Below are 27,126 nucleotides of genomic sequence, written 5' to 3' on the forward strand. Positions count from 1 at the left end.
ATGTAAAGATGTAAGTATTGTCGTGCAACAGACATTTTGTCTTGTGTCATTTCATTCAATCCCGCAGGAGAAGGCCGTGTCTTTTGGCATCACTGGCTCTTACAGCAATAAACCCATCAGCTCTGCAGCTACTGAGGACCAACTCCATTCACATTAATGGCAATTCAGTGCTGAAAGACACAGTGTATGGGGGAGAGGCACTGAGGCTAGGAACATGTACAACGTGGGTTTTGGGAAGAGGGAAGGACACAAGAGAGAAGAATAAGGGAAGGTTTTCTGGAGATTTTTGAAGCCTGATCTGTTTCAAAATTGTATGAGGAAGAAGCATTACAGGTAGAAGGATCAGCCTGTTTTGTGCTTTCCTTCCTATTTATTATCCTTACTACAAATGACAAAATCATGCAAATCAACCTATTTACTATTTCTTATGTGTTGTTACTGACTCATTTGCAGAATGTTCTTTATCTATCTGCCTTCTGCTTAATTTGTGACACAGTCTGAGATATTATTTTCCTCAATGCCTATAAATCCTTATTATTCCCATTGTCATGGGCAAGCACCAAGCGGGTATTGTTTTTTCCATTTCATATTCATCCCAAGTCAGTAAGCTGATGCTTCTGGAACATCCAGGATTTGATCTTTCTAATTATCTATCAGAATTGAAATGAGTAACTGGTGCATAGTCCCCTCTGCACACAGACTCTAAAGAGAGTCCCCAGGCTGTTCATGTGCACACTGAAGTTCAGGATGAATTCATCTACCATTTGTCTACACTTGCTAGCATCATCTGGGGCTTACACGGCTCCTTTGTGCTGGCCCCCACCCCATCTATTCTATCAAGCGTGATGTCTCTTTGTTTAAAGTATTGCTGGGTTGCTACACTTGCTGTCTGCAAAATTTCTTCTGTCTCCTTACCAATCTTTCTTTTTTTTTGTCTCATAGCACTGCCAGAGGAACACGACAGGGGAGCATTGTGAAAAATGTCTGGATGGTTATATTGGAGATTCCATCAGGGGAGCACCCCACTTCTGCCAGCCATGCCCCTGTCCGTTGCCCCACCTGGCCAAGTAAGTCCTAAAAGAAGATGGTCTCTTCTAATGTATATCCCCATTTTTCCCTGAGATTTTTCCACAATCAAAACCTCATATTAAGAAAAATATATAGAAAAAGTCTCTAATGCAGATGCACTCTGGGGAAACATAAGCATATGCAATATATGTAATGAGGTGATGATTCTGTTCCCAAAATACTGGAGTGTCTCATCAGGTCATGAAAGGTTCCCAAGTTCCACAGCAAGGCTGGTCTCACCTTTTCTTAGCTATCTCTACACCTAGAGAGATCTCAACTGGTATTGCCAACAGTCTCGTTATATATAGCATGTTTGAGTAGTATCACCTCTTCTGACTCTCAGAGTAGAAATGTTCCCACATGAGGCAACCAGATGTACTTTTCAATCAGAATTAGAACACAGATCAACAGAAGGCATCTTTAAGGTCAGTTGGCTCACAGAAGACTCAAAAAAAAAAAAAGTTCTCACTAACTTCTAACTATATTTTAACCTAAGTAAGAAGTTAAAGAGAATAAACATGCATATTAATGGAAATAGTAGAATTATTTTTCATCACATAAAATGTTTAAATCCAGTAACAAAGTCATGTCTGTTCATTTTATTGACTGAAAAGTGGTGGTAAGTAAAATTTAAATGGGGTAATGATGATTGGTTTTGCAAATAGCAACCCATTCTCCAATTTTCTGATACCAACTGGGTGTCCTATAATCAATTCAGTTCTGATTGTAAGTATCTGGAGTTAGTGCATACCCCTGAGGTTAAGGAGTCAGTTTCACAAGACTGCTCCCATTCAGCTTCCAATAAAAAATGGGGTCTCCTCGCTACCCAAACTTTGGTCCAGCAGACTACAAAGGTGGGGGCTCCCTGAACCCTTCCCTTGGGTTAATGACTAGAATGACTCATAGAACTCAGAACAGTATTATACTTATGATTATAAATTTATTATAAAGAACTTGGGAACAATCAAAGGAATAATTATAAGGAAAATGTGGAGGGGGGACAAAAGGAGAGGGTACAGAGTCCATACCTATTCCAAAGACACATCCAGGTGTACACAATCCAGATCTCCTATCAGAGCTTTCTTTCTTGAGTTTTTTATTAAATCACCAGCCATTAGATCTCTACCTCCAGGTTCCTCCTCCATCCTGGAGGTTGGAAGGGAGAGTTCTAGATCCATGGTTGTTTCCTCTGTTGACTAACCTCCACTCTGAAGCCATCTAGGGATCTAATGAGTCTCCTCATAAACATAAACATAGGAATGGTTCAAAGAGGCTTGTTATGAACAAAATGAAAAAGATCCTTTTCACTCAGAAAATTCAAGGGTTTTCAAATCCCTATGCTAGGAACCAGGGACAAAAGACAAATATATGCTTTTAATTAAACCACAAATAGAAAGACTAAGCAACTCAGGTTTCTATTTCTGTTTTACCTACTCTGGATCGCAGATTTTTCTTTAGTAAATAAATCAAACTAAGGTAGGATCTGCATCACAGGCTGTGAAATTGGACTAGGACAAAATGTGTGGGAACTTTGAGTTGGTGCCATGCACAAAAAAGGATGAAAAGGATGTAAGGTAGATGTGGACTTTGAAGAAAACATAGTCTAGTATTTTCTCTAATGCTCACATTCTATGTACTCTATGGCAAGCCCTGTTCTAAATGTTTAGATGCAATATTTATATAATTGACAGCTGGTGTGAAGATTGAATTAAATAACACACATAAAATGACTTCCTAAAAAAGCCAAAGTATCTCTCCTTTCCCCACTTCTCTCTCTCTCTCTCTCTCTCTCACCAACCACCCACACACAAACACACCCATACTCACTGATAAAGAGAGAAGATGGCAACCAGATTTCTCTCTCATTGTTTTCCTTAATTGAATACCAATATTGACTAACATTTCATTCAAGAGTTTATGACAGAAGCCTGACAGTTGATGATGTCAGAAATTATATAGCCCATTTTTCCTTAGAAACCATTAAACTTCTTCCTTGGTTTGTGATCTTTCATGTCTGATAGTATTAATAACGTGTGCAAGATAAATGGCACTGAGTATGAGAGTAAAAAAACACAAATATTAAATGTTCCGCTTTTTTCACTCAAGGATGTCCTGATTTATGAGCTCTCTTTTGCCTCATCTAGGTATAATCTTTAATTGTTCATTAATATTCTCCTCTGGAATATGAGTCCTAGCCACACGTGATCTTTATCACACTTCTTCCCTGCCATGGCATAGTTATTTTGTTAAATATATTACCTTTAACTTTCTAGTAATCAGTTCTGGTCATTCAAGCATGTAAATATAGATACTGTATAGCATAATCTGCTCAAAAAGGGTTTTATAAGCTTTGAACTACTGGCAATTTCTTTGGAAAGTAACATGAACTAGGAAGGCATTCTCAGATGTTTTCTTCTAATTGCATTGTCTCATTTTTGCACTCTTTGCCCCCCTTCCCCTGACAAAGATTTCTCATGTAAATTATCTGACATTAATGTCTTGAGATACAAAGCTTTTAGAACATCATTCCCTTTGGACTAAGACTTGGCAACATGAAATCAATCTTACAGTATACTTACTGAGCACTTATTATGTGCCAATATAAAAGCTGATATTTTTGAGAACTTATTATGAACCAGTCATGTACTAGTTACTGGTGATACAGCAGTGTATAAAACAGTCAAAAAGTCTTGTCTTCATTAAAATAGGACAAAATACAGTAATTTTTGAAGCTCCTACAGTAAATGACTTTACCTTTTGAGCCCAATTATCCAGTATTTTACTTGAACAAGAAGCACTTCTGAAGGCTGTTAGCTTTTTCCAATAAATGAAGCAGAAACTTGCCAGTTGGGTAATGAGTCTCCTTAAAAGTGCCCTAAAGAAGGAAGCAGTTGCCAAAGATATGGAGAACAACCATTTCTAACCAGCTCTGTGTGTGTGAGAGTGGATCCATGGTTCAAAGCAGCAGCTGAGGGACCTCGGCAATATGTCCCCAAGTTAGTGCTTACTCACAGAGAGGAAAACAGATTTGAGGTCAAAAAACCTACTGAAAATTAAAACAGAAAATGTATTACTTATAAGTAAACAGCATTATGTGGTGGGGAGAGGAATTAGGAAGAGTGTAAAAGACCTCTGAGATTTTGCAGAATTTTCTCTGTAGCCGCAAAAGTTCTACTGATGGTGAAATACTGGCTATCAAAGGGTAGGAAGTGGGCAACCTATGATCACAGCACTAAAAAACATTTGCTTGGGTCCTATTAAGTTCTAACCTTTGATTTGTTCTTATTATTGACTTATGTTTAACTGACCTCAAATATTAACCACATATCATACCAAAAGTATGATATCCCTTGACTCTTTCTGCTTTTTAAAAAATACTCATAGTGCCACATTCTATAAAATGAAAAGTGTCAGAACATTTTTTTTTAAAGCTACCTGATATGGAATCTGAATTCCACTTGAAAGATCCCTGGGTGGAGCCTACAGACCCAGGATTTAGATTTCAGTTACAGTAGCCACATCAGAAAGCATGGAAATAATGCTTGAGGGAGTTAAGCAAACAAAGGACTGAATGTTTTTTCTTTATGTTCCCTGTCGATTTTCTCAGAGCAAAAAGCATCTTTCCATTTGAAGGGGGTGCCACGGTGGTTAGAGTGGACGAGAAAGATTCCGTGTTGTCATTTTCCTAGCCAATAATGGAAGTTGCTCTAAGAAAAACAGTTAATGCTTATGAAAAACAAAAATGAACCTCCTTGGATGGCTGGTGCTGCCTCTGAGTCTGCTGCCATTGCAACCCACGGCCATGCTGTTGTTCCCAGGGACCATTTGCATAGAGTTCATTTATTTATTTTGGGGTTGACCAGAGATCTCCCATGTCTACCAGTAGCTATGGTAATCGCTCCAATTAAAGAAAATGTCATCTGTTTGAAACAGTAGGACATCAGCTAAGGCAGGCGACTTCAGACGCCCCCACAGATGTTTCATCTTCGAGCTGTGGGCGGTCTGCTGGTGGAACACCTTCAAAGAAAGATGCATGAGGGGTTTGTTCATGTTCTGGACTCAACTGAGGCGTTTCTTTAAGTCAGCTGAGGAATAAGAACAAGCAAAATAAAGGGTAAAAGGCCAAGGAAATGTAATTTCCTTGGGATGTTTTTACCAAACTGTTAGAAAAAATAAATTGTGGGTATTGCCTTGCACTGAGAGGCACGTACTATTTTCTGACTGATTTTATAAATGTCTTCAAACAAAGCAAACACATCCATTTGCTTTCCTTCAGAGATCATTAGGGTAAAATTGCTGATACATGTAGGATCGTGAGAGCAGCAGGTCACACTCCATCAATTACCTAGTTCTTAAGCCTAAACTAATTTAAAAGTCTTTAAAATTTTTCACACTCACCCCTTACACCTCACACAATTCATGTGTCCCTGTATATTTTTCCATCCACTGAATATTAATACTGCATTTCTCCTAAGTTAATAATTAGGATAGCTATTTATGCTGTTGAACCAATGTATTAATTACATTTCTGCCCTGTGTCCTAATTTTTATTATCCTAAAAACAAAAAGGGAAGGGTTCCATAGATTTAAATCTTTTTATTGTGAGTTCTGTTTCTTGCTTGACAACTTGCTTTGCGACTTTTATCAATTTCAGCCAATCTCTTCACCACAATTCCTAATCTTTAATGTACACAAGGAAAGAAATTAAGGTTCTGTAGAGATTATATAGTTCAGGACTCTTATTAATCTTTAAAAGAAGAGGGATACTGCAGAAAAATATGGGGAAAGTTTTAAATGCACATACAGAAAGTAGTGGGATAAGAGAAAATTCTTATATTAATCTAAAATCATAGGTAAATTTTGGTTATTTAATTGCTAGCTTTGAAGTATATATTTGAGACTCATAGTTGAAAAGTAGATGATAGATAGATAGATAGATAGATAGATAGATAGATAGATAGATAGATAGATAGATAGATATACTAGAAATTCCCACAACTTTAAACAAAATAGTGAAGTATCTCTCTGGAGAAGTAAGGTATACCTGGAAAATGGTCCTGCCAATGGAGAGGCATATTCTCTCTGAGCCTGCTGGTCCAAATTTTCCTTAAAGGTAATGATTTAGTTTAAATAAATAAAGCAAATGATCACACCCATTAATATTTAAGGAGGGCGTGGGGATGTGGCTCTAGCGGTAGCGCACTCACCTGGCATGCGTGTGGCCCGGGTTCGATCCTCAGCACCACATACCAACAAAGATGTTGTATCCGCCAAGAACTAAAAAATAAATATTAAAAATTCTCTCTCTCTCTCTCTCCTCTCTCACTCTCTCTTTAAAAAAAAATATTTAAGGAGGACCAACGTAAAAATTATGTAATAAAAAATTAACATAGTCTTTTCAATGATATATGGAATTGACTTCTAACATTCACTCACAATTCCAGTTTTGCAGAATCCTGCTATAGAAAAAATGGAGCTGTTCGATGCATTTGTAAAGAAAACTATGCTGGACCTAACTGTGAAAGGTAGGTGAATAAAATTCTCCACTTTCAGTGTGGGTCTAAGGAAGCTTTCTGCTTTTTACTCATTTCTCTGCCATGCCTCTCTTCAGTAGGTCTTACAGTGGATGCTTAAGAAGAAGGGTTGGAGGACCACATTTCAGAACCTCTTGGAGAACTTTCTCCAAATCTCATGCCCCGATACAGCTATGACAATAGGTTCCTTTGGGGTCCAAGCCAGGACTACATCTCAGGATAAAAAGATAAGGAGAGAGGAAACTGAGACTGTGCATGTTGGGAAGATACTCTAGGTAGTTTTATTAACACTCCTATCTCCATCTTTAAGAATAAGTAAAAAAAAAAAAAAAAAGAAAAGAAAAAGAAAAGAAAAAGAGTGAAGCTTCCTGGGTAAATTTTATAAAGCACTAACCTATTATTTAACTCATTTTTACTCCATCTCCTGAAACTCATCTGTGTTTGGATTTTCTGAATTCCTATTTTAAAATTGTTCTTGGGCTTTGCTCAAATAAGGAAGACCTTGGCAACTAAGGATGCATGCAAGGCTTCTCATTGAATGATTTCCTAAGATATTTGCCATTAGCCTGCCTGTCAGCTGCTCACGATTTTCTAAGATGAAATGTTTTTCATTGAAAGAGAAGCAAGGTCTTTGTATTTTTAACAGGAACATCATTAACATTGGCCTCACCATTGTGTTTAGGCAGCTAAATGGTGTATAGTTTTGTGAAGACAGGGAGGGAAGGTCCCAGAGCTACTAGTCAAATTTCCAGTGTAGTCACAAGTCTGGGGGCTGCTCCTCTCAGTGACAACACACTCAGAGGAGCCCCCCCATCAGATTGAGGCTCACAAATGCCGCCTGGGATTTTAACAGTAAGCCTTTAATTATAAGCAATCTTGCCTCCAATAAAACACTCCTGAGTCTCTCAAAAAGTAGTTCTGGAACCCAAAAGAAGCCACAATGTCTGTGTTACAGAGAGAATTTTACAATATTAATATGATTATTAAATGTGTGAAATGAAGATACTGCTTTCACTCAAGAGATTGGAATTTTTTGCTTTTTGTTGTTTTTGTCTGAAAATGGAAACTGAGACTGGGGAATTTCATCCCTTAGAAGGGACTGACAAGAGTGATCAGATTACATTGAATTGATTAATGTTCATGACACACTTATTCTATATTTCCTTACTTGGGGACATAGAAATATGAAGATCCTGATTACACATTTTCTGGTTCACTGGGGGTCTGAGAAGTTGTTAATCAGCCAGTGATGAAAGTTTTCCTCCTCAGTATTTTAGACTAAACTCAGTGTACTCAGGTAGGATCTGAGCAGCATTGCTAGTGGGTATGCAGTGGTTTTTATGAGAGGAGTTAGTGCCCCTAAATAGAGTTCTGTTGATCAAGTGCAAGGCCTGGCAGAAATGACCTAGCCTTGGCCCTAGGGAACATCATAGCACAGTCATGCAGATAAGTGTTCTGTCAGCAAGAGTGGCCCCAACCCTGGCACAGCATGCCCACTCCAGATGTGGAACTGTAGATAACAAATCCACCTTTGCCCAGCAAGGCTGAGTCAGGCCCTGGAATTATAGGATTTAGAAAGAATTTGGAACATAGAAGGTGAGTGGTAAAAGAGATTTAGCATCAGCCTGTATCTGAGCTCAACCACTTGTGATGCTCCCGGGGAAGTTATTAGACCTAAGTGCCATTCCCACATCTACAGAAAGGAAAAGATGAAGGAATCCACTTCATAGGGCTGTTTCGAGCTGATACCAGAAAACTTTTCATACAGCACCTGGCACTTAATAAATGTTCCATGAAAATTAACTGATGGCAACTTGAGTCCTTGTGGTCATTGTCCACCTGCTACCTCTGGCATAATGTGTTCCTGGGATAAGTTGGCTTATCTTCTTGAATCTCAATCTCCTGAGCTAGAAATTATGTCCTTGGACGAAACAGTGTCACTTATGAATTGCTTCCTATGTTCCTGTTACTTTGCATTCCTCACTAGTCAGCCTCACAACACTCTGAGAGGAGGTCTTGTCATTTTGCCAGTGAGGAAACCAAGCTGAGGGAGGTGGTCGGGCTCATCAAAAGCTGAATTACTCCTAAGCAGGGGACACAGACTTTGAACCATTTGGCTGAGAAGTCTGATTCTTGTCCTGTCCTCACTCTGTTCTTCCCAAGTGCCTTTTTAGGTGTCTTCTATTTTAGAGGGGCTTTGATGATCAATCAGTTAGATGAGTTGCTGATGTGTTGGGGAATCACTGCTGATGTTATTCACTTTGACAGGAGGCTGCACCAACCAAGGGACCAACCAGTAAGCTTCCCCGCTAGGACCTTTCATCTTTTTGGGAAGGCCCAGTTTGAGGGACTTTCTTAGCTTTTTCTTTTTTCCTATCCACCCTGCTTCACATCTTCACCCCTCTTCTACCCTTCTTAAAGGGACAATACTGAGATCTTTTACATAAAAAAATCAATCTTCAATTCAGTGTGGAAGGGCACAGCGCAGATTTATCTAAGTCACAATTTCTTGTCCTCGAGGAATATCAAGGCTAAGGGAGGAGACAAACCAGAAAAATCATTCATTAGAAAGCCAGAAAAAAGTGAATGTTAAACACAAGGACAAGCATAATCTACTCAAGAGTGTAGTGGAAGAAGTGATTTCTGCCCCATGGAGGGGCTGGAGCATTCAAAAAGAGGTAGCCTTAGCTGTTCCTGATTTGGGTTTGACTCTGGGAGGGTTGGAGAGCTGGGATTCTGTTTTGAGTTTAACAGCCAAGTTCTTAGGTTGAGTTAACCTAATCTAAGTTTTCAATATATTGATGAATTTGAACCCCTCTACAAGAGCTTTTCAAAACATGCAGATGACTTGTATGGATATCAGTTTCAAATAAGAGTACAAATTAATCCAAACCAAGAATGCTGTAGGTCTTTCTTCATTTAGAGATGATTTCATCAAGTGATGTTAACTTAGTCTGTTTTGTGTTGCTCTAACTGGATACCACAAAGTAATTTATGAAAAAAATAAATTTATTTCTTATAGTTCTGGAGGCTGAGAAGTCCAAGTTGAGAGTCTGTGTCTGGCAAAAGCCTTCTTGCTGGTAGGACTCTGAAAAGTTTCAAAGTGGCACCAGGCATCACACTGCAAGACAGTGCAAGCTAGCCAGAGAGAGCTTGCTTTTATAAATAGCCACTCACATTCCTACCCATTAACCCAAGAATGGATGAATCAAATCACCTCCCTAAGGTCCCACCCCCTGCTCAAATACCATGACATGGGATTTTGAGGGATTAAATTTCCAACGCATGAAAGTTGGGTGAAGCATTCAAATTCAAGTGATTTTCCAAATAATTGTGTGGTAGTGTCTCCTAGAAACTCCCCAATACCTACTTCACCACCCACTGAAAAAAACATCTAAGGGGAAGGCCTAGAAACTTTCTTTGGGTTCCTCATGCACCAGAGTTCTCACTGCTTTATGAACTATGGCTGTACTCCAACCTTCAATACCACACCAGGATAATAGAAAAGGATTCCTTAAACTGTAGCCTAAGAATCCCTGGTGTCCTTAGAAATCAAGGAGGTTCATGGATTCCCAGTGGATATTTTCTTAATATTATGTTTAAATTTAATTAATAATTTTGCTTGTTGACTTATATCCTGGACTTTCTGTAGGGTCCTTTTATAACAAAAGGAGATTTATCTCAGTTTAGGAGAGAAAAATTATAGGAGTGACAGTGTGTCAAGAACATGCTATAGGCAATCAGTGGTCAAATGGCATGATATCAACGCAAACTTTAAAACTAAAGATTCTGAAAAGAAAATTGGTGGGAGAGATGTGTCATCACACAGCACCCGCCAGGATGTGCATACAGAACTCAGACAAAATATCACATCATGTTGCTGGTGGCCATTTGATTACAACAGAACATCAACCATGGTTTTGAATTAATGTTGTTAATTTTAATTGGATGAGTTTGTGGTTTCGTTTGTGTTTTATTAGAAAATTTACTTTGGTTTTCAAAACATATAAAATTCATAGACATAAGGAGTTTTGACCTAATTTTATGTTTGATAAAAGATAATTGACATGAACACTGGAGAGTATTTTCTATGAAAATGTCTTGCCTTTAAAAAGGATCCATACTATATACAAGTGTGAGATGCCTAAAACATAAAACCCGTTTTGCTTACTCTACTATACAATACAGATCAACACAAACACTCACCCCATCTTAACAACATGATTCTTAGTCTGCTAGGGCCCCTTCCTGATTCTTGTTCCTAAAGTCTGTCCCCACTCAAAATTTAAACTCCATGTGCTCCCAAAAGCCACCAGACAACTGGAAAACTTACTGCATCTTCTTGCATTGATACTATGAACATGATGGTAAAAATGACAGCTGGCATTTATTGAGTGCTTACTCTTTATCAATCACTGTTAGAATCACTTTACGTATAATGACACATCAAAGCCTCAAAATAATCTTATGAGGTACCGTCTTTACTTTATTTACAGAGAAAGAAACTGAGACACAGAGAAGTTAAGACACTTGCTCACAAATCATACAATTTAACTATGAGCTCCTCCACAGAAGCGGTATTTTATCCACCCACTCTTCCTCCATCACAGCTTCTGGCACTCTGCAGGCATTCGGTTAAATGTATTTCAGTAATATTTTTTTTAACTAAGAAAACATTAACAGCACTTTTATTGGTTCCTTTAGGAAAGGAATGATTTAGCAAGAGTCAGTCATTTCCTACCTCATTATTCCCCCCAACTCCTTTTCCATCTCAAGAAAATTGCAAAGGGTGACCCAGAAGTGACTAAGTAAGTCACTGCTCTCTGACTAAATTTTCAAATTGCAAATAGAACTGGTTTGCCAATGCAGATAATTATAAAATGTACAAGTGTTATGGAAGGAGTTTTGCAATTCTCATTCTCATCCCAGCACGACTTTTACTCCACAAGAAGTACATTCTAAAGATGGGGAACATGAGACTTAGAGCCATGAGGGGACTTATTTTCAGGTCATACAATCAGTTAGTGGTAAATCCCCAAAAACAAAACCCAGGACCTCAATGTTCAATTGATAAACTTAATGTAATTTCAGTGCTTTGGTATTCCAATTGCCTCCCATAGCAGCCTGAAAAATAAACTTTCATTAATTTGATGTTGTGGTGAAGTAAGAACTGTGCTAAGACTCTATGTAGGTCTTGTTGCTTGAGGATTGGGAAAGAAGAATGGGGCAAGTTAAAGCATATCCAAGGTGACCTTGAAACTCTAATGGGAAAGGCAGAACATAGTGTCATCAGAAATGATGGTAACAGTACTATTGGTTTTGAGAATGGCCTTAGTGACAGAAAAAAAGAATAAGGAAAAGGATGAAGAGAAAGCTAACAATTATTGACGCTTTGTGATCCAGGAAAGTAGTCTAATTTTTTCTGAAGGCCCCATGTCTTTCAAACAAGCTATTAGCTCTAGAATTTGCAGAGTTCTTCTTACAACTTTCTGCTTTGGGCTTTGCCTCTGGACTCCTGCCATGTTCTTATTTCCCAGTCTTTCATAAAGAAGTAGAGAACATTTGAATGGCACCAACTATGGAACAGGTGCTTTCTTCTTTCTTTAACATCTTCTTATTTACCCTCAAGAACAATTACTGGGTGATACCCCTTCCAGCCCAGAAAAGTCTGTGCTTCCCAGGCTGGGAGTTAGGGCCCCCTTGAAAGAGGCATTCAGTGACAGATACAGGCCCTAGGAGGAGAAACAGAAAAGAAAGAGGAGAAGAGCTCCCCAAAATCCCAAAACAATAATTTTTGGTTAAAATCATCTTTTCTCCAAACAACATATCTTTTGGTTTTGGGTTTTACCCAAATATTATGATCACTAAATGAAGTGACAAAGTTCATATGTTGTTTTTCTTGTTTGCATTGTATAATTATCAATTCTATTTTCTCAAGATAGAACAAGCCATTAATAGATCTAGAAATGAGATTATGTAAGAAAAAAATGGACCAGGCTATTTTGGGGGGTTTGTTGTTTTGTTTTGTTTTGTTTTTGTTTGTTTGTTTCCTTTTCATACTGGGGATAAATCCATGGCCTCTGGCATGCTAGGCTAGTGCTCTACCACTGACCTACATTCCCAGCCCTCCAATGCTGATTCCATAGCCAACTACTGGACCTTTTATATCCTTGTCATTAGCTCTTTGAGGGTGGGACATAAATAGCATTTGATTATTCAACTGTGATAATCATTAACTTCTTAATAAGTTAATTCATTAATGCCAGACTTGTGAAGTGGAAGCATTAAACTTAAAGTCCCATAAGAGGGCTGAACCCTGCAGCAATGAACAGGTCACTTAGTTTTCCATCCTCAAGCTTCCTTATCTAAATACACAGAGATTTGTAAGAGCTACCAAAAAGTAAAACTTTGCATGATCATTTTATGAAATCAGTAGTGTCTGCAGTTATGACTCAACTTCAGAGTTGCCTTTGGAACTACCACAAACAGGTATTCTTGAAATTCAGAGTAAGTCAGAGTAGGTTTCCCTGTGATTGAGATTCCAATTTACAAAATAGAAAATTTGGCTTTTCTCTTGTGAAAGACCAGGGAACAAACTCTGGAGATCAAATGCAGTGGAAATAAATGTAAAAACAAATAAATGCATCTGGAAATGATCTTGAGACAGCCCCTTCATTCTCTGTCCTCAAGATTCCCAGCTACACATCAAGGTGGTAGATGTCACTCTTATTGTAATGAGCCTGAGTCTAATATTATTCTTTTGTTGAACTGCAGAAAACGATAGAAATTCAATCCAGCCACATATCCCATAGAAGGATAATTTATGCTAGCATAGGGAACAGAGGGTGTAAGACATGAGAAAGTATGAATAACAAGACTCACTGTATATTTCCTCTTGGCGTCTCTTTGTGGGATGTGTAGAACTTACGTTCATTCTCATCTTTTTTCATAGACTTTGGTTTCTAGAGTTTATTATATTATGTGTAGTTATGTTTAATTCACTTATTGTCCTTTCAAAGCATGGGCTGTGTGCTTTTGCTCTTCCTGTTTCCTTCTATGCCTTACATAAGATGGGCATGAATTGTCCCTCTGTTGAATGGATTCACTCATTCATTTATAGCAGCAGCAATGTGGTCCTGAATGGAGCAAAGGAAAGAGCATCAGGGTTGGAAGGTCTGAGACTTGCACTGTGACTTCCTAGCTATGTGACCCCAGAAAACTGAAGTGGCCCGTTAGCTTCAGAAGGCCAGACCTCTGTGGCCTTTATCCCAAATGTCAGCAGTCTCATATAGGTGGAACTATGGAACACACTGCAAGCAAAGGGCATAAAGATTGAATACAAACTCTTCGAAAGTCATTTTATTAGGGTCCTGGGATTTCAGGTGTGATTTTTTTTTCATTTCTCTATTTCTCAAGTGTTCTGAATCATGACTCTTTAAAAGGAAGCCTTTAAAAAACTTGATGTCTTATTATTACTGGCGAAGGCCTGTTGATTTCCTTGGAATGCTCTCCCTTCTTTTCCACTCCCAATCCAAGCCCTCTGTACCCAACACGGGTCTCCCTGTTCCAGCCTGGAATCCATCCTGCACACTAAGGCCAGCACTGGCTTCCTTCACCATCACTTTCATCATACTGGAAAATTTTCTCTGGCTTTTTCTTTTCCCCTGTCACATCAGAACTAACTCTCTACTGACCTTCACTCCCCTTATGGTGTGACCACATATTCCTTCCAGCCACTCCCAAACTCTCTTCAGCTCCAGTTAGCTCATCTTCCACACAAGTTTAGGGTCTGAAGGAAAGGAGATCCCACAATTAACCAGCAAACATGTATAGATTTACCCATACACTATTCTTTCAAAGCTTGAGCCAAACTTTAAAAATTGCAATTCCACATAAAAACCCAAATGTTCACTTTTTTCTTCAAACACAGGAAGATCTGACAACAAAAATCCTTCTTTCCCTCAAGGCTACATTCTGGTAACAATTGACTGTAACCAAGTAGCAGCTCCCCACTTAGATGGGGCTCACGTTCCACCTCTCATGGCAGGGACTCTCCTGGTACATTTGGGAAAAGTAGAGAAAGGCATTTTTTCCTTCCTCTGGACAGAGACAGCCCCACCCAGAGTGCACAGCTTGGCAAGGTGAGCAAAGGCTGGATAGATTTCAGTCTCTACTCTCCAACTCAGCTGGACTCCCTCATGAGGAGCAGAGCCAGTATGACCATAGGCATTAGCTCTGTCCCCACAGTAAGTGCAGGTAGGAGCTTGGTCTCTACAAGCTCACATATGGAAACATCCAGAAGCATGGCATTCTGGGCTCCAGCTCTATTTATTGGTGGTACACCCAGATCTGCCATCTGTAGTGTCTCCAGACTGGCTTCGCTCAGTCACAAGATGGCAGCCAGGAGCTAAGAGTGCTGCCTGATGGCCTCTTCATGCCTGAAGATGGAAGAAATGCCTTTCTGTAACTCTCAAACAGGAGTCAGAGATACAATCCCATGGAACTGCTCCTGAGCTAATCCCTTTGGGCCATGAGAATACTTGGCACTAATTATTTAAGCAATTCATTATGGCAAGACAGATGGTATTTCCACCAATAATTCTCAGTTAGAGGTGTTATTAACATTTCAGCCAGAACATTTTTCAACTCTGCCCTACTGATGCATCTCATTGCAGTATATTTAGCTATTCTGGCCCCACCCGTCATCTGCCAGCTATGTGCACGGATCCCTGGAATGACCAGCAATGCCCCATACACTAATTTAATCCAGACACTCCTATATCTGGGGCCAAGCTGAACTCAATGGCCTACAACACAATGAGAAGGGATAGTTCCTTAGAAGCAAAGTCTGGTCCTACTAGGAAGATGGGAGAGTAGGAATGGATTCTGGGTGGACAAATTATAATTATGCACTACACCTTTCCTCTGTGTAGAAAAGATTTTAAAACATAAAAAGGAATAACAACTATGGATGCTAAATGTTTAACATATTAACACCCTTCAGATGTGCTCCTGGTTACTATGGAAACCCCCTGCTCATTGGAAGCACCTGTAAAAAATGTGACTGCAGTGGAAATTCAGACCCCAACCTGATCTTTGAAGATTGTGATGAAGTCACTGGCCAGTGCAGGAATTGCTTACGCAACACCACAGGATTCAAGTGTGAACGCTGTGCTCCTGGATACTACGGGGATGCCAGGACAGCCAAGAACTGTGCAGGTGCAGTATTGTAAATCCTAAGCCAGCTGCCTGACTGGTATGGCCCTTCATTAATACTGAATTTAGATAAAGAATTTATCTCAGAGCCAGGCATGGTGGCACATGCTGGTAATCCCAGCAACTAAGGATGAATAAGAGAATCACAGGTTCTAGCTCGGCCTCAGCAACTTAGCAAGATCCTTAGAGAGACCCTGTGTCAAAATACAATAAAAATAACTGGGGATGTGGGTCGGTGGTTAAGCACCCCTGGGTTCAATCACTACTACAAAAAGAAAAAAAATATCTTGGGAAAATATTGCAAGAAGCATCCCCTTGTCATTTTCTCAGGGCAATATACATTCTCAGGAATCTGCATCCCAAATTTACCAGGTTAGAAATTTTAATCAAGGCTATTTGTAACTAAGCTTATAGGTATAATGAACCAAAAAAAAAAACTAATACAAATGAATTTTTGTCTTATCATCTTAATCCTTCCTTGATCAAAGATATAAATCCAACCTCAGTGGACACCTGAAATGGATCAAAGAACTGAATGAAGCTTTGCATGGTTTATATCAGTTTTCCAAACCTGGAAGCTATGTCTCCTTTTTCTGTTATGTTTATTCAAACTGACATTTAGGGAAGTCTATTAGCAAGTCAAGAGTACAGTTTTATCATGCCCCACCCTCATTTCCTCAATTGTCAAAGTAAATGTTTTAAGGGCAGTATGAGAAATCTTTCTGATTAGACTTCAGTTAAACTGAAGTGTACAAACTTTATTCTTGATTTCTCCAGTCCAGTTGATACAGGGAGTGAAGCTCTTCAGAAGTGAAATGAAGTTGTTTCCCTCTAAGAGTAAGGAGGGCTGAAAATTTCTTACTCTTGTGTGACTTTGAGGAAGGAAGGAAAGGAAGAAGGGATTGTGCTCTTGTGACATGCTTCTGTAGGAGATCCCCTCACTGAAACAGACTCCTCCTTAGAAGACCTAAAAAGTCACAGTTCAAAATCCAGAAGGTACATACATGATCTGAAGAAGCCTCAATAAAGTAAACATGTCAAGCAGAAAGCAATGCATCCAGAGCCATAACTCCAAGACTCAGGACAGAACAAAGAAACACTGTGTCCATTCAAACTAGAGAGAGAGAGGTCATCAGAAAGAGTATTGGTAAGATCAAAGCCTGGGTGGCACACACCTGTAATCCCAGCAGCTCAGAAGCCTGAAGGAGGAGGATCACAAGTTCAAAGCCAGCCTCAGGAACTTGGCGAGGACCTCAGCAACTTAGTGAGACCCTGTCTCTAAATAAAATATAAAAAGGGGCTGGATAATATGATTCAGTGGTTAAGCACCCCTGGATTCAATCCCCAGCACAAAAAAAAGATAAAAGCCTAGAAGGTTAATGCTCTTACTCTCAAAATATCTACTAAACCTATTTTTACATGACAAAGATGACAAAGAAGAGAAACTCATACAGAAAGAAATAAAGCATGATCTTGCTGAGATATTCAGTAAATCTGAATTTTGTGGAACATTACATAGATGAAGTGAAATAAATAAATGTCACCCTTGAAGCTCTTTTTTTATTATTATTTTGTAAAGGCAGTTAAGAGGTAGGGAAAAATCGAAATTCTATTCCAGTTTACTGCTGGCAGAGATAGTTTAGGAATTCCTCTTTAAATATTACAAATTAATTCCCACACCAAAACTCAGTGGAGGGGCTAAGGGTGTGATTCAGTGGTAGAGCACTATGCTTAGCATCTGGGAGGCCCTGGGTTTAATTCCCAGCACTCAAGAAAACAAAACAAAACAAAAACTCAATGGAAAATGAGCAGCCTGAAAATACTGGGGTTTGGGGTTTTTTCTTTTTTTTCCAAAAGGCATTATTGAAAATCATCAGTAGATGAATGATGGGCTTTCAGGTCTTTTAAACTCTTGTAAATATGTTCCTAATTGTTTCCCTGGCATTATTCCTAGCCATCCCACTGATAGCTATCATTTGGAAGTTTGGAGTCTATCTTGCCAAGGGTCAAATGCTTGGAAGCCAAGAGTTGTTCCTGGGACTCCTCACTCACTCCTCTAGGGGCTGTTCCTCCCTCACACCTAGCAGGGACCAACCCTGAAGTTGGATTAAACTGGAGAATCCGTCCATGATGAAAGGATGGCTTTCAATTTCAAGTTGAATGCTGAACTCTCTGTGGCCATTTAGTACTTTGTGAAATTTACCAGGATTTTTTGGAATAAAGTAGTTGAATGGTCATTGAATAAGCCCAAAGAGTTGAGAGAGATGCTAGATACATTTAGATACAAATTGCCTCAGGATCACCTTTGATAATCTCATTTGCCCTCGTTTCATTGGGCTGGGAGTGCATAATCTCTACATTGTCAATTTCACACAGTCTTAAAGGTGAATGTAGTTAATCCCCATTGAAGAATTATACCCTGAAAAGCATTATGTCTAGAAAATATGAATATATTGCCCTATTTTAAGCATTAAGAGGTGATTCCCTAATCACTTGTCTTTGTTTCCCACAGTGTGCAATTGTGGAGGAGGCCCATGTGACAGCGTGACTGGAGAATGCTTAGAAGAAGGTTTTGAACTCCCTACAGGCATGGACTGCCCAACCATAAGTAAAAATAACCCACATGATTGACTAACCCCACTTTCTCTAATGTGCTGCAGGTGTGGGATTAAGAAGAGCTATGCAATATCTCTCTCTGGAAACTGATGCTTCAGTTCCACTCCTGGGTTTAACCCTGCCTGCACCTTCTCCAAATGGACCCTACACAAAACTACTTGGTGGTCCACTTGATTGCAGTCAGCCACTAGGTGGTTTACATTTACATGGCTCTATTTTAGAAAACTTATTTATCCAGTCTTCACATTCAGCATCTTGCTCATGAGTAAATCCCTGTGATGGGGCTCAATTGGCTCATGTTTCTCTATTGTCCCTCCAGGTCCTCAGATAACATGATACATAGACTATGCTTTATGTCATCTGCCACAACTGAGACCAAAAGACATTAGCACCTTTTCCCAAATCACTCCAAATATAAAGTGGGACCAGAAATAAAATAGTCAGGCATTAGAAAGTGGACCTGCCTTATTTCTTTGATGGATTATTTTGTCACTCCTGTTCATCAAATCACAAGCATAATGGCTTAAAGACTTTTGACTTAAAGACTATTTAGCATTAGGCATCCCCTCCCCCAAACAAAAGTATCTTCATCCCAGAATCCCTCTAGGCAGAAATTGCTACCAGTGATCCCATCTTTAAGAAGGCACAGGATATGAGGCACAAGCAGGGCAGTGATCAAATGGATCCCCCTCCCCAGCCAGGTCCATTTAAGGACATCAAGATGCTCACCTGGCCCTACCTCCCCCAGCAGCCTGATGTGCTGGCTGGGGTCTCATTTCCTGAGAGAGTTTATAAGTAAAAACATAGTAACCTTTGAATAACAAATTAACATATTAACAAAATTAACCCTTTAGTCTCTGTTTACCAGAGCACAGCCTGAGGGAAAGGGCAAGATGTAAAGGGGGTCAAGATAGGTTTCAAAACATGGTGTGTGTCCTTCTGACTGCTGAGTCTCAGGGAGTGATCACAGTGGTCAGAGGCACTCAAGTGTGAAAGGTGAGAAGCAATGAGAAGCTGGGGCCTGCCTCCCAGGAACCCAGGCTCAGCCTGAACTTTAGCACCATCTCAGAGACCAGGACATGACATTGGTCAATCTGGCAGACCTTCTCCTGCTGAAGTTTTCATGCAGACAGGAAGTGAGGCAGGCCCAGGGGAGGAGCTGAGCCCCGGAGGTGCTGGCACTGAATGCTGATTTTGACAAGCTGACTTTGACAGACTTAGCAAATAGTGCTTCACTAGCTGGCACCAAGCAAGAGACCAAAGCCTGACTAGAATAGAATCATCCAGGGGCTTTCCCAAGGCTAACAAAAAGCAGACAGCATTCCTCCTTGCCTGTGTCCCACAGATGGCTTGCCCTTTTGTGTTTCCTTTCTTTCTCAATGCAGTGTGCAGGGTTCATGTTAATATACCTTCCCTGTGCCCTTTGTTTTCATCATGTTTTAAGTGGGGATAGTGCCTGATGTACAGCTTGGCACATGCGTGGACTAGTTCTGTGGTACAGAGAAGCTTCTCAGGAAACAAAAATAAAATTGGTATTATCCAAGGAAGTACACATTTATAATCCACTTATAGCCATGTGCTTCCAAGTGACTTTTGAATCTGAAGAAATGACATGCCATTCATTTGACCTCCAGGCTGTGATAAGTGCATCTGGGATCTGACTGATGACCTGCGGTTGGCAGCGCTCTCCATTGAAGAAAGCAAATCTGGGCTGCTGAGCGTGTCATCTGGTGCCGCAGCGCACAGGCACGTGAATGAAATGAACTCCACCATCTACCTCCTCAAAGTATGCAGAAATGTTGTACTTTCTGCTGTGTTTTTATTCGGGTTTTACAGGATTACACCTAGTAACTTCTAGGCCATTTGGTATCTGAGCCCCATAACTATATTACAGATTGCTGAATCTGTAGGTCTACTATACAGAACACATAGTTTCATAGGGAATTATGAAAAGTTGATCTTGGTCTTACCATCTATAAAATGAAATAACTAAAAGACCAATATCTACTGAGGGAAGATAGACTCAGGAAGGTTTCCTTTGTGAAGCTGTACATTATTCAAGTCATTACCACAAACCTACCATTACCTTGCCTCAATGTACAAGCTTTTGAGGAGTTTCTCCAAAACATTTCTTCTTTTTGTCTCTTTCCCACCTTTCCTTATCACACACATTCTCTCTCATTTTTCCAACATATCTTCCCCCACCCCCCTCACACACACACACATACACAACACACACTCACTCTCTATGGAATAAACAAGCTAAAGGCAGACAGTGGAAAAATAGACTAAAAAGATCCTATGAGTCTAACCTTTAAAGGCTTTCCCCCTAAATGATGGACTTCTATCACAACATCCCAACCAACTGATAATTTTAAAAGCAATAGTAGTTAGCCAAAAGGACAATAAAATTAATACCAGCATGGTTTTACTGTGTTAGTCAAGTTAACTTAATAGTTAAGAGCATAACCTTTGAAACCAAATTGCTTATGTTTATATCCCAACTCACACTGTGTGACGGGTAAGTTATTAACTTCTTTATTTTCATTGTTTTTCATCTGAAGATAAGGATGGTCATTGTACCTATTTCATGGGTCGTGAAGAAAATTCAATGAGTTGATATATGTAGAGCAGTTAGAACTAGCACCTGTCAGTAGTAAGTGCTCATTATTTTTTGGAAGGGCAAATCATATCCTCAGCAATTGGCCAAAAGTATACAGTTTAAACCACAACAAACATCATAAAGTCATAGCTCTAGGTGAAATCTTAAAGAGAATTCTATTTCAAACTTAGAAATTGTTCTTGACCAAATTTTTCTGCTTGGACACAGGACATAGTTCTGAGCCAATGAGCCACGCAGGCCCAGGCCCCAGAGCATTTAACTCCTCCTTCCTCAAAGGCACAACTCCAAGATGGATATCACTGTCACTGACAGGAAGCCAATACCAGGATGAAAGGGCTTAATCCAAAAAAAGCTACATTTAAGAACAAACTTCTCAGAAATGTGAAAGAAGGGGCAAGTGGCCTTAAACAAAGAGAATTGTTCCTTTTACACCAAAAGGAGAAGAATGAGGTTCTGAAGTCTATTTTCACTGATCCTGTTGTATTGACCACTTCCTCCAAGGCCTGATCAGGGACATTCAAGAATACCATGAGCCTATATTATGCCTTTGTGCCAATTAGAAAAAGATACCCTTTCTTCCTGGTTGCCAGCCCACCCCAGAGCAGGGTCTTAGGCCCAGTGATTGGTGCTCATATACTTTCAGCCCCAAGAACTTCAATCCACTCATGTGGACCCCACTATTAAGAACAGAGAGTCACATTCTACCTTGAATCTTCCTATGCTGGAAGAGGTTTATGTATGTTTTTTAAAACCTGGTGTGTGCATCTACTGATAATTTCCAAAACACTTCTTTCCATAGGCAAAATTGTCAGAAAGAGAAAATCAGTATGTCCTAAGAAAGATACAAATCAACAATGCTGAGAACACAATGAAAAGCCTTCTGTCTGACATTGAGGAATTAGCTGAAAAGGTATGTGATCAGTGCTGGGACTGCCTTCAAAGAGGGGGGTTAGCCGATGGGAGCCTGGCTAGTCCCAAATGACTAAAGCTTAATGCAGCCCAGAAAAAAATGCAGTGACCATAAGCCCTAAAGTAAACCAAGGTCAACCCATGCAGAAAGTTAGCACATGACATCTCTACTGTCTTTTCCCATTTTGATGGATGTGCTGGTTTATGGTGAACTTTCTGTGTTATATATTTGATACTGATTAAAGCTGTTGATGTATGTTGCAATTAGTACAGTCATTCAACTGTTTACCTTAGCATTTTATGGGTAAGAGCTAGAGCATCCAGAAATACACTTTATTATGGAGAATATAAAATTTAAATGTTTGCTAAAGGATGCATTAAAAGACAAAAGAGGAAAAAAAGAAATTGTTCTGAGAAAGCAATTTTGAAAGTTTGTACAAAGTCACTTTCAACCCTCACTTTATAACATAGAATGAAATAAGTTCCACACAGAGTTAAAGAGTTGGGCATAAATCTCAGATCCACAAGAAAATAGAACTAAATAATTATTAAACCTCAAAAGGAAATAAGAATATACTAAAATATGCTATGAAGAATAACAATTAAAAGATATAATAAATTTGACAAGATAAAACTTCAAATGCCCAAGGAAACAATTAAAATTTTTTTAAAAAGTCAAGTGAGAAACATATTAAGGGTAATATGACTTGTAAAAACTTTTACAGATTAACAAGGAAAACATTAAAACTGGAACTGAGTCCATGTGAGAGACTGTGTAATAGCTGTCCCAAGAACCTAATGGCAATATATCCATCCATCATCAATATTCGTCAAAATATATGAAACATGTCACAAGGCACCATGATTGTCATATTTAACACTTAATTTTCCCCTCATAATTCTCCACCAATGCTGTCCCACATACTTTGGAACTCCTTCTTTCAGGCCCTGGTGTTTGACATTATAAACTATCAAAACTCTTCAAAACAAAGGTTTTTTTCTATGAAAATTAGGGCTGGAGATGTGGCTCACTTGCCTAGCATGCACAAGATTCCTGGATCCAATCTTCAGCACCACAAAATAAATAAGTAAACAAATAAATCATAGAGATTAACCTAACACTGGTACTTTCTTTTGACCTTGGAACTCCTTAACTTTTAAGAGATTATACTTCTAAAAATGTAAATTATTCCAGTTTCGCCCTTGAAAAATTTACCTTCTTTAAAATGCATATGAAAATTGTGTCCCTAGTTCCTGTGCAATGGTTCTTATTAATCCAACCACCAGCATTTGAAAAACAGTGAAATTCCTTATGTTTCAAAGGAGATACTAAGAAAAAAATCTTTGTGAAAACTCATTGTTAATTCATTTTGGTGTCATGGTTGGAATTTATCAAAAGTGTCTCAATTCTCGAGGAAATGTTTTGACCCATATTAGCTCCTCCCACAGCTCAGACAGTGTTACTGATCCTTTTGTTGTGCGGTCTTCCCACTTCAAAGGTAAGTCAATGCAGGCATTCACCAGGAGGAAAAAATGCAAGCTTAAAAGTGACATCACAGTAGAAAAGGTTCCTGGGTGACAAGATCCAACCATTAAAGCAGGATGTTGATGATAAAGCTACTTGGAACTTTCACCCAGCTGTTCTCACCAATTCTTATTCAAAAATAACATCTGACTCTTCCAGTCCTGGTGGTGCAAGAGCATGCTGAAACATTTCAAAACAAATGCCCAGAGCTGTTCCTGATGATGTCTCAAACGTCCTTAAGCCTTTGGTCTAGAAAAATCCATGACTATGTCTTAGAAGAATTTAAGAAAAGCTTTGCCACAGAATGCCTATGTCAAGAAAGTAACTAATATTTAGCTTTAAGTAGAATGAAGTGTTTTACTCAATGTTCCCACAGTAATAAAAATCACATTAATGTTGCCTCTTGAACTTAACAAGCAATACCTCTGTTTGTGAATTATCTGTCACATGGGTCTCATGTGGCCCAAATCTTGCAAATTATATCCACTTCAAGTTACTGGTTTTGTGCCAACGTCCATATCTAAGTCCTCCAACCCCCATTTGGAAAGTCCTACAGCCTTTTCCCACCACCTACTTCTGGGAACTCCTTAACGGATACCCTTGTCTGTGTTCACAAACAGCCAGGGCTTGAAAGTAGCTCCCTGTTGCTGCTCTTGATCTTGTCTGTGATGAAAATACCAGAGATTATGCCAACATTTCACTCTCCTATGTTCCCAGAGCCACCAGGCTCAAGGTTAGAGTGGTGCCCCTGCCACTCTGCAAAGGTAGAGATGGTGGCTCTTTCCCAATCTCTGTGCTGTTCTTCACTGCCTGGATCTTGAAGGGGTGTTGCAAAGCCTGGAGTCACAGATCCCAGTCTGCAAGTATGGTTTATGAAGTGCTGTACCATCCCCTCTACTTCTCCATCACCTCCCTCTCTGCTTTTCTTCCTATTCCATCAGCTACAGCAAAAGCTCCCTGTATAACAATTCACACAAAGACATCCTCAGGACTAAAAGGAAAGTATATCGAAAGTATCTGAGCTTCATTACTGGTTCTTCCAAAAACGCAGGATGAAATGGCAGTTTGTACTTCTCTTCCAGAACTGTGATTCTATACCTGGATACTAAAGTGAATAGAAGGCCCTGCTTTCAATGGCCTAGTAGGAAACTGACTTGTAAAAACAACTGTGAAACATAACATTTAGCAATGGAGGCAGTGAAGCTGAAGGATAGCTGGAAGGAAGGAATAGTGAACTCTTTCAGCAGGGATACACCAAGAGGCTTCTTAGAGAAGGTATTGACTTGTGTACTGAGAAAGACTCGCAGTTTATCTTGATATCCAAGCAAGTGGAAAGTACTACAATGCAAGAATATGAAGCAACATAATATTTGTTTGGTACTAGAAGAATTTTGACCTTGGCCTTGCATAAGGCCAAAACAAATAGCAGGAGATAATGCTAAACAGCTTATCAGTGTATAAATTATGAAGAACCTTGCCCACATGCTCAAGAACACGCAGACTTCATCTTGTGGACTTTGGAAGTCATGGAAGTATTTACCCAGAACAGCTGACCTGATTCACATTTTGGAAATGTTCTTCTACAGCATGGGTAATAGATTGAATAGTGAAGACTCAGATTACTAGGACACAGTTGAGAGACTGCCACAGTATCTAGATAAGAGAGGGGTTTGTTGCTGTCTTGCCTTCATTTGAAAAGAATTTGCAATATACTAGAGTGGACTGACACTGTGGTAGTAAGAAAGAGGAAGAGAAGCCATAATGACAAATGAAAGAAAAAAGACCTGGTAACCAATTGAGGAGAAAGAAGGGAAGCTCTGTCTCAAATGAATGAAGGACTAAGATTAAAAATGCAAAACAGGTTACTCTGGACATTTTAAGAATGAGTTATCTGTGGATGCCCAGAAGGCATTTAGAGACTGGAGTCTATAGCTCTGAGAACAGATCAGGGCTGGAAAGATATTTGAAAGTGATTAATGTTTAGGAGGGAGGTAAGCACACAGAAGTATATATCATTGTTTAGATTCTAAAATAGCACACCAACATTCCTACTACTAGTTTGTCCAAGACTAGCCCATTTACATGTCTCAGAGTAATTACTAAAATTTCTCCCTTTCACTTGAAAAAAAATCCCAGTTTAAAACATAAAATATTTTGTCCCACTAGATATTGGGTATCATCCTCACTTCATCAGGTTGGTGTTATTAGATTCATTATCATGTGTACACTACTCTTTATGCACCACTATATGACCAAAGATTTCTTGCCACTTTTTATATAATAAGTACAAGAAAAATTCACTGCTGAGTTGAGTAAATGATTAATCTTTTGTAATGGAAATCATCAACCAGTTTATAGTTGTGAGGTAATTTTTTTCATTTCAGCTTTTCTTAAAGCAAAATATACCTGTTTTATGATATGCCCACATCATTATTTCCGCCCCCCCCGTAGCAAAGTTGCAGAAAAAAATAAAACACAATAAGGTGTGCTTTATTAAATTCAGGAATTTTGCAATTTAAAGTAATAAATATTCCCCTTTGCAACTTATTGGGTCTTTTATATCTATCTATAGAGCTTTAGAACTCCATCTATTCATCTCTATGTCTCACAGCGCCCTCTGGTGCTTGTCAGAAAGAAGAGATTTTCATACATAGGCCTCCTCCAGCTATTTCTCATCACTTGAACGCAGTTTCTATATCAAAAATAAGGTTAATGACAGAGAAATTATAATAGAATTTTCCTTTGAAGTATGAAACCAAAGTTAAAACTATGAGTTTTGTACTTTGTAAATATAACTCTATACAGGATCAAATATAAACTTATTAAAAATTGTTAAATGTTTTGTATATCTGTGTCTATATTTAGCAGGGAGAAGGGGACATCAAGAATAAGATACATTTTATCTTATGCATCATCTAATTATAAAATGGCCCACAAATATGTTTTCTCTGGAAATCTTTGCAACAAATCAGGAGGAAGACTGGAATTGGGGGAAGGGACATAATGACTTGGAAGATAGTGTTCACTCAGAGTATGTAGCTTGTGAAAGCACTAATGGCCATACTACTTACACCTGGAGTCTGACAACCCCAGTGGCACTGCTTTGTGTGAAGGAATTACTGATTTACCTGAGAAAAAGCCTCCGTGCTTGTGTTTGCCATGATACCATTTCTTCATTCTCTCTCTGGACCTTCATAGAGACTATTTACTTGGGTCATACCTGAAAAGAATAAAAACACTCCAGATGATACCGTGGCATAATCCTCTGGGTGGAACAATGTGTGAGAGCAAAGGGATTTGGAACAGCCACTTCTGCACACTGGATCCAAAAGTGCTCTCTGCGGCCAACCCACCTGCAATGTGTGCAGGCATTACAGTCCTTTGTTATAGAGGTGAGCCACAAAAGCACCAGAGGAGGCAACTAGCCTTTTACCAAATGCAGACAGAATAACCCCTCCTCCTCTTAAATATAACCCAGGAATTGGTCTTTCAAATATCAAAAGGAAGTGCACATCCCCCACGCTGTTCACACAAGGCAATGTCCTAGCCTTGAACTCTGTCTGTGCCATTAGATCAACTTCTGTCCTTGACCACACACAGAAACACACACTCATACACACACACACATACACACA

The 27,126-nt window shown here is 39.2% G+C and overlaps 1 protein-coding gene and 1 long non-coding RNA gene across 4 annotated transcripts in view; one reads left to right on the forward strand and one right to left on the reverse strand.

Moving 5' to 3' along the window:
• The window catches only part of Lama4 (laminin subunit alpha 4), a 134,898-nt gene that overhangs the window by 43,040 nt on the left and 64,732 nt on the right, over window positions 1-27,126 (forward strand). The window contains exons 3-8 of one of the 2 annotated variants that reach the window (XM_021734629.3): window positions 943-1,067; window positions 6,513-6,593; window positions 15,607-15,821; window positions 18,331-18,426; window positions 20,069-20,220; window positions 21,857-21,967. In XM_021734629.3, coding sequence (XP_021590304.1) covers window positions 943-1,067; window positions 6,513-6,593; window positions 15,607-15,821; window positions 18,331-18,426; window positions 20,069-20,220; window positions 21,857-21,967 — 780 coding nt within the window. Of the gene's footprint in view, window positions 1-942; window positions 1,068-6,512; window positions 6,594-15,606; window positions 15,822-18,330; window positions 18,427-20,062; window positions 20,221-21,856; window positions 21,968-27,126 lie in introns of both variants that reach the window. The other variant, XM_078019440.1, reaches the window with a different exon arrangement.
• Window positions 12,654-27,090, reverse strand: LOC144366087 (uncharacterized). Of its 2 annotated transcripts, XR_013424961.1 has the most exons (4): window positions 26,845-27,090; window positions 26,620-26,711; window positions 14,297-14,391; window positions 12,654-13,738 (listed from the first exon to the last, which is right to left on the reverse strand). It is a non-coding gene; the product is annotated as an uncharacterized LOC144366087 (long non-coding RNA). The 2 variants fall into 2 exon arrangements; XR_013424962.1 differs by lacking the exons at window positions 12,654-13,738; window positions 14,297-14,391 and adding an exon at window positions 25,961-26,183 and having other exon boundaries at window positions 26,845-27,083.

The sequence above is a fragment of the Ictidomys tridecemlineatus genome, chromosome 8, assembly GCF_052094955.1.
Source record: "Ictidomys tridecemlineatus isolate mIctTri1 chromosome 8, mIctTri1.hap1, whole genome shotgun sequence".
Classification (NCBI taxonomy): Eukaryota; Metazoa; Chordata; class Mammalia; order Rodentia; family Sciuridae; genus Ictidomys; species Ictidomys tridecemlineatus.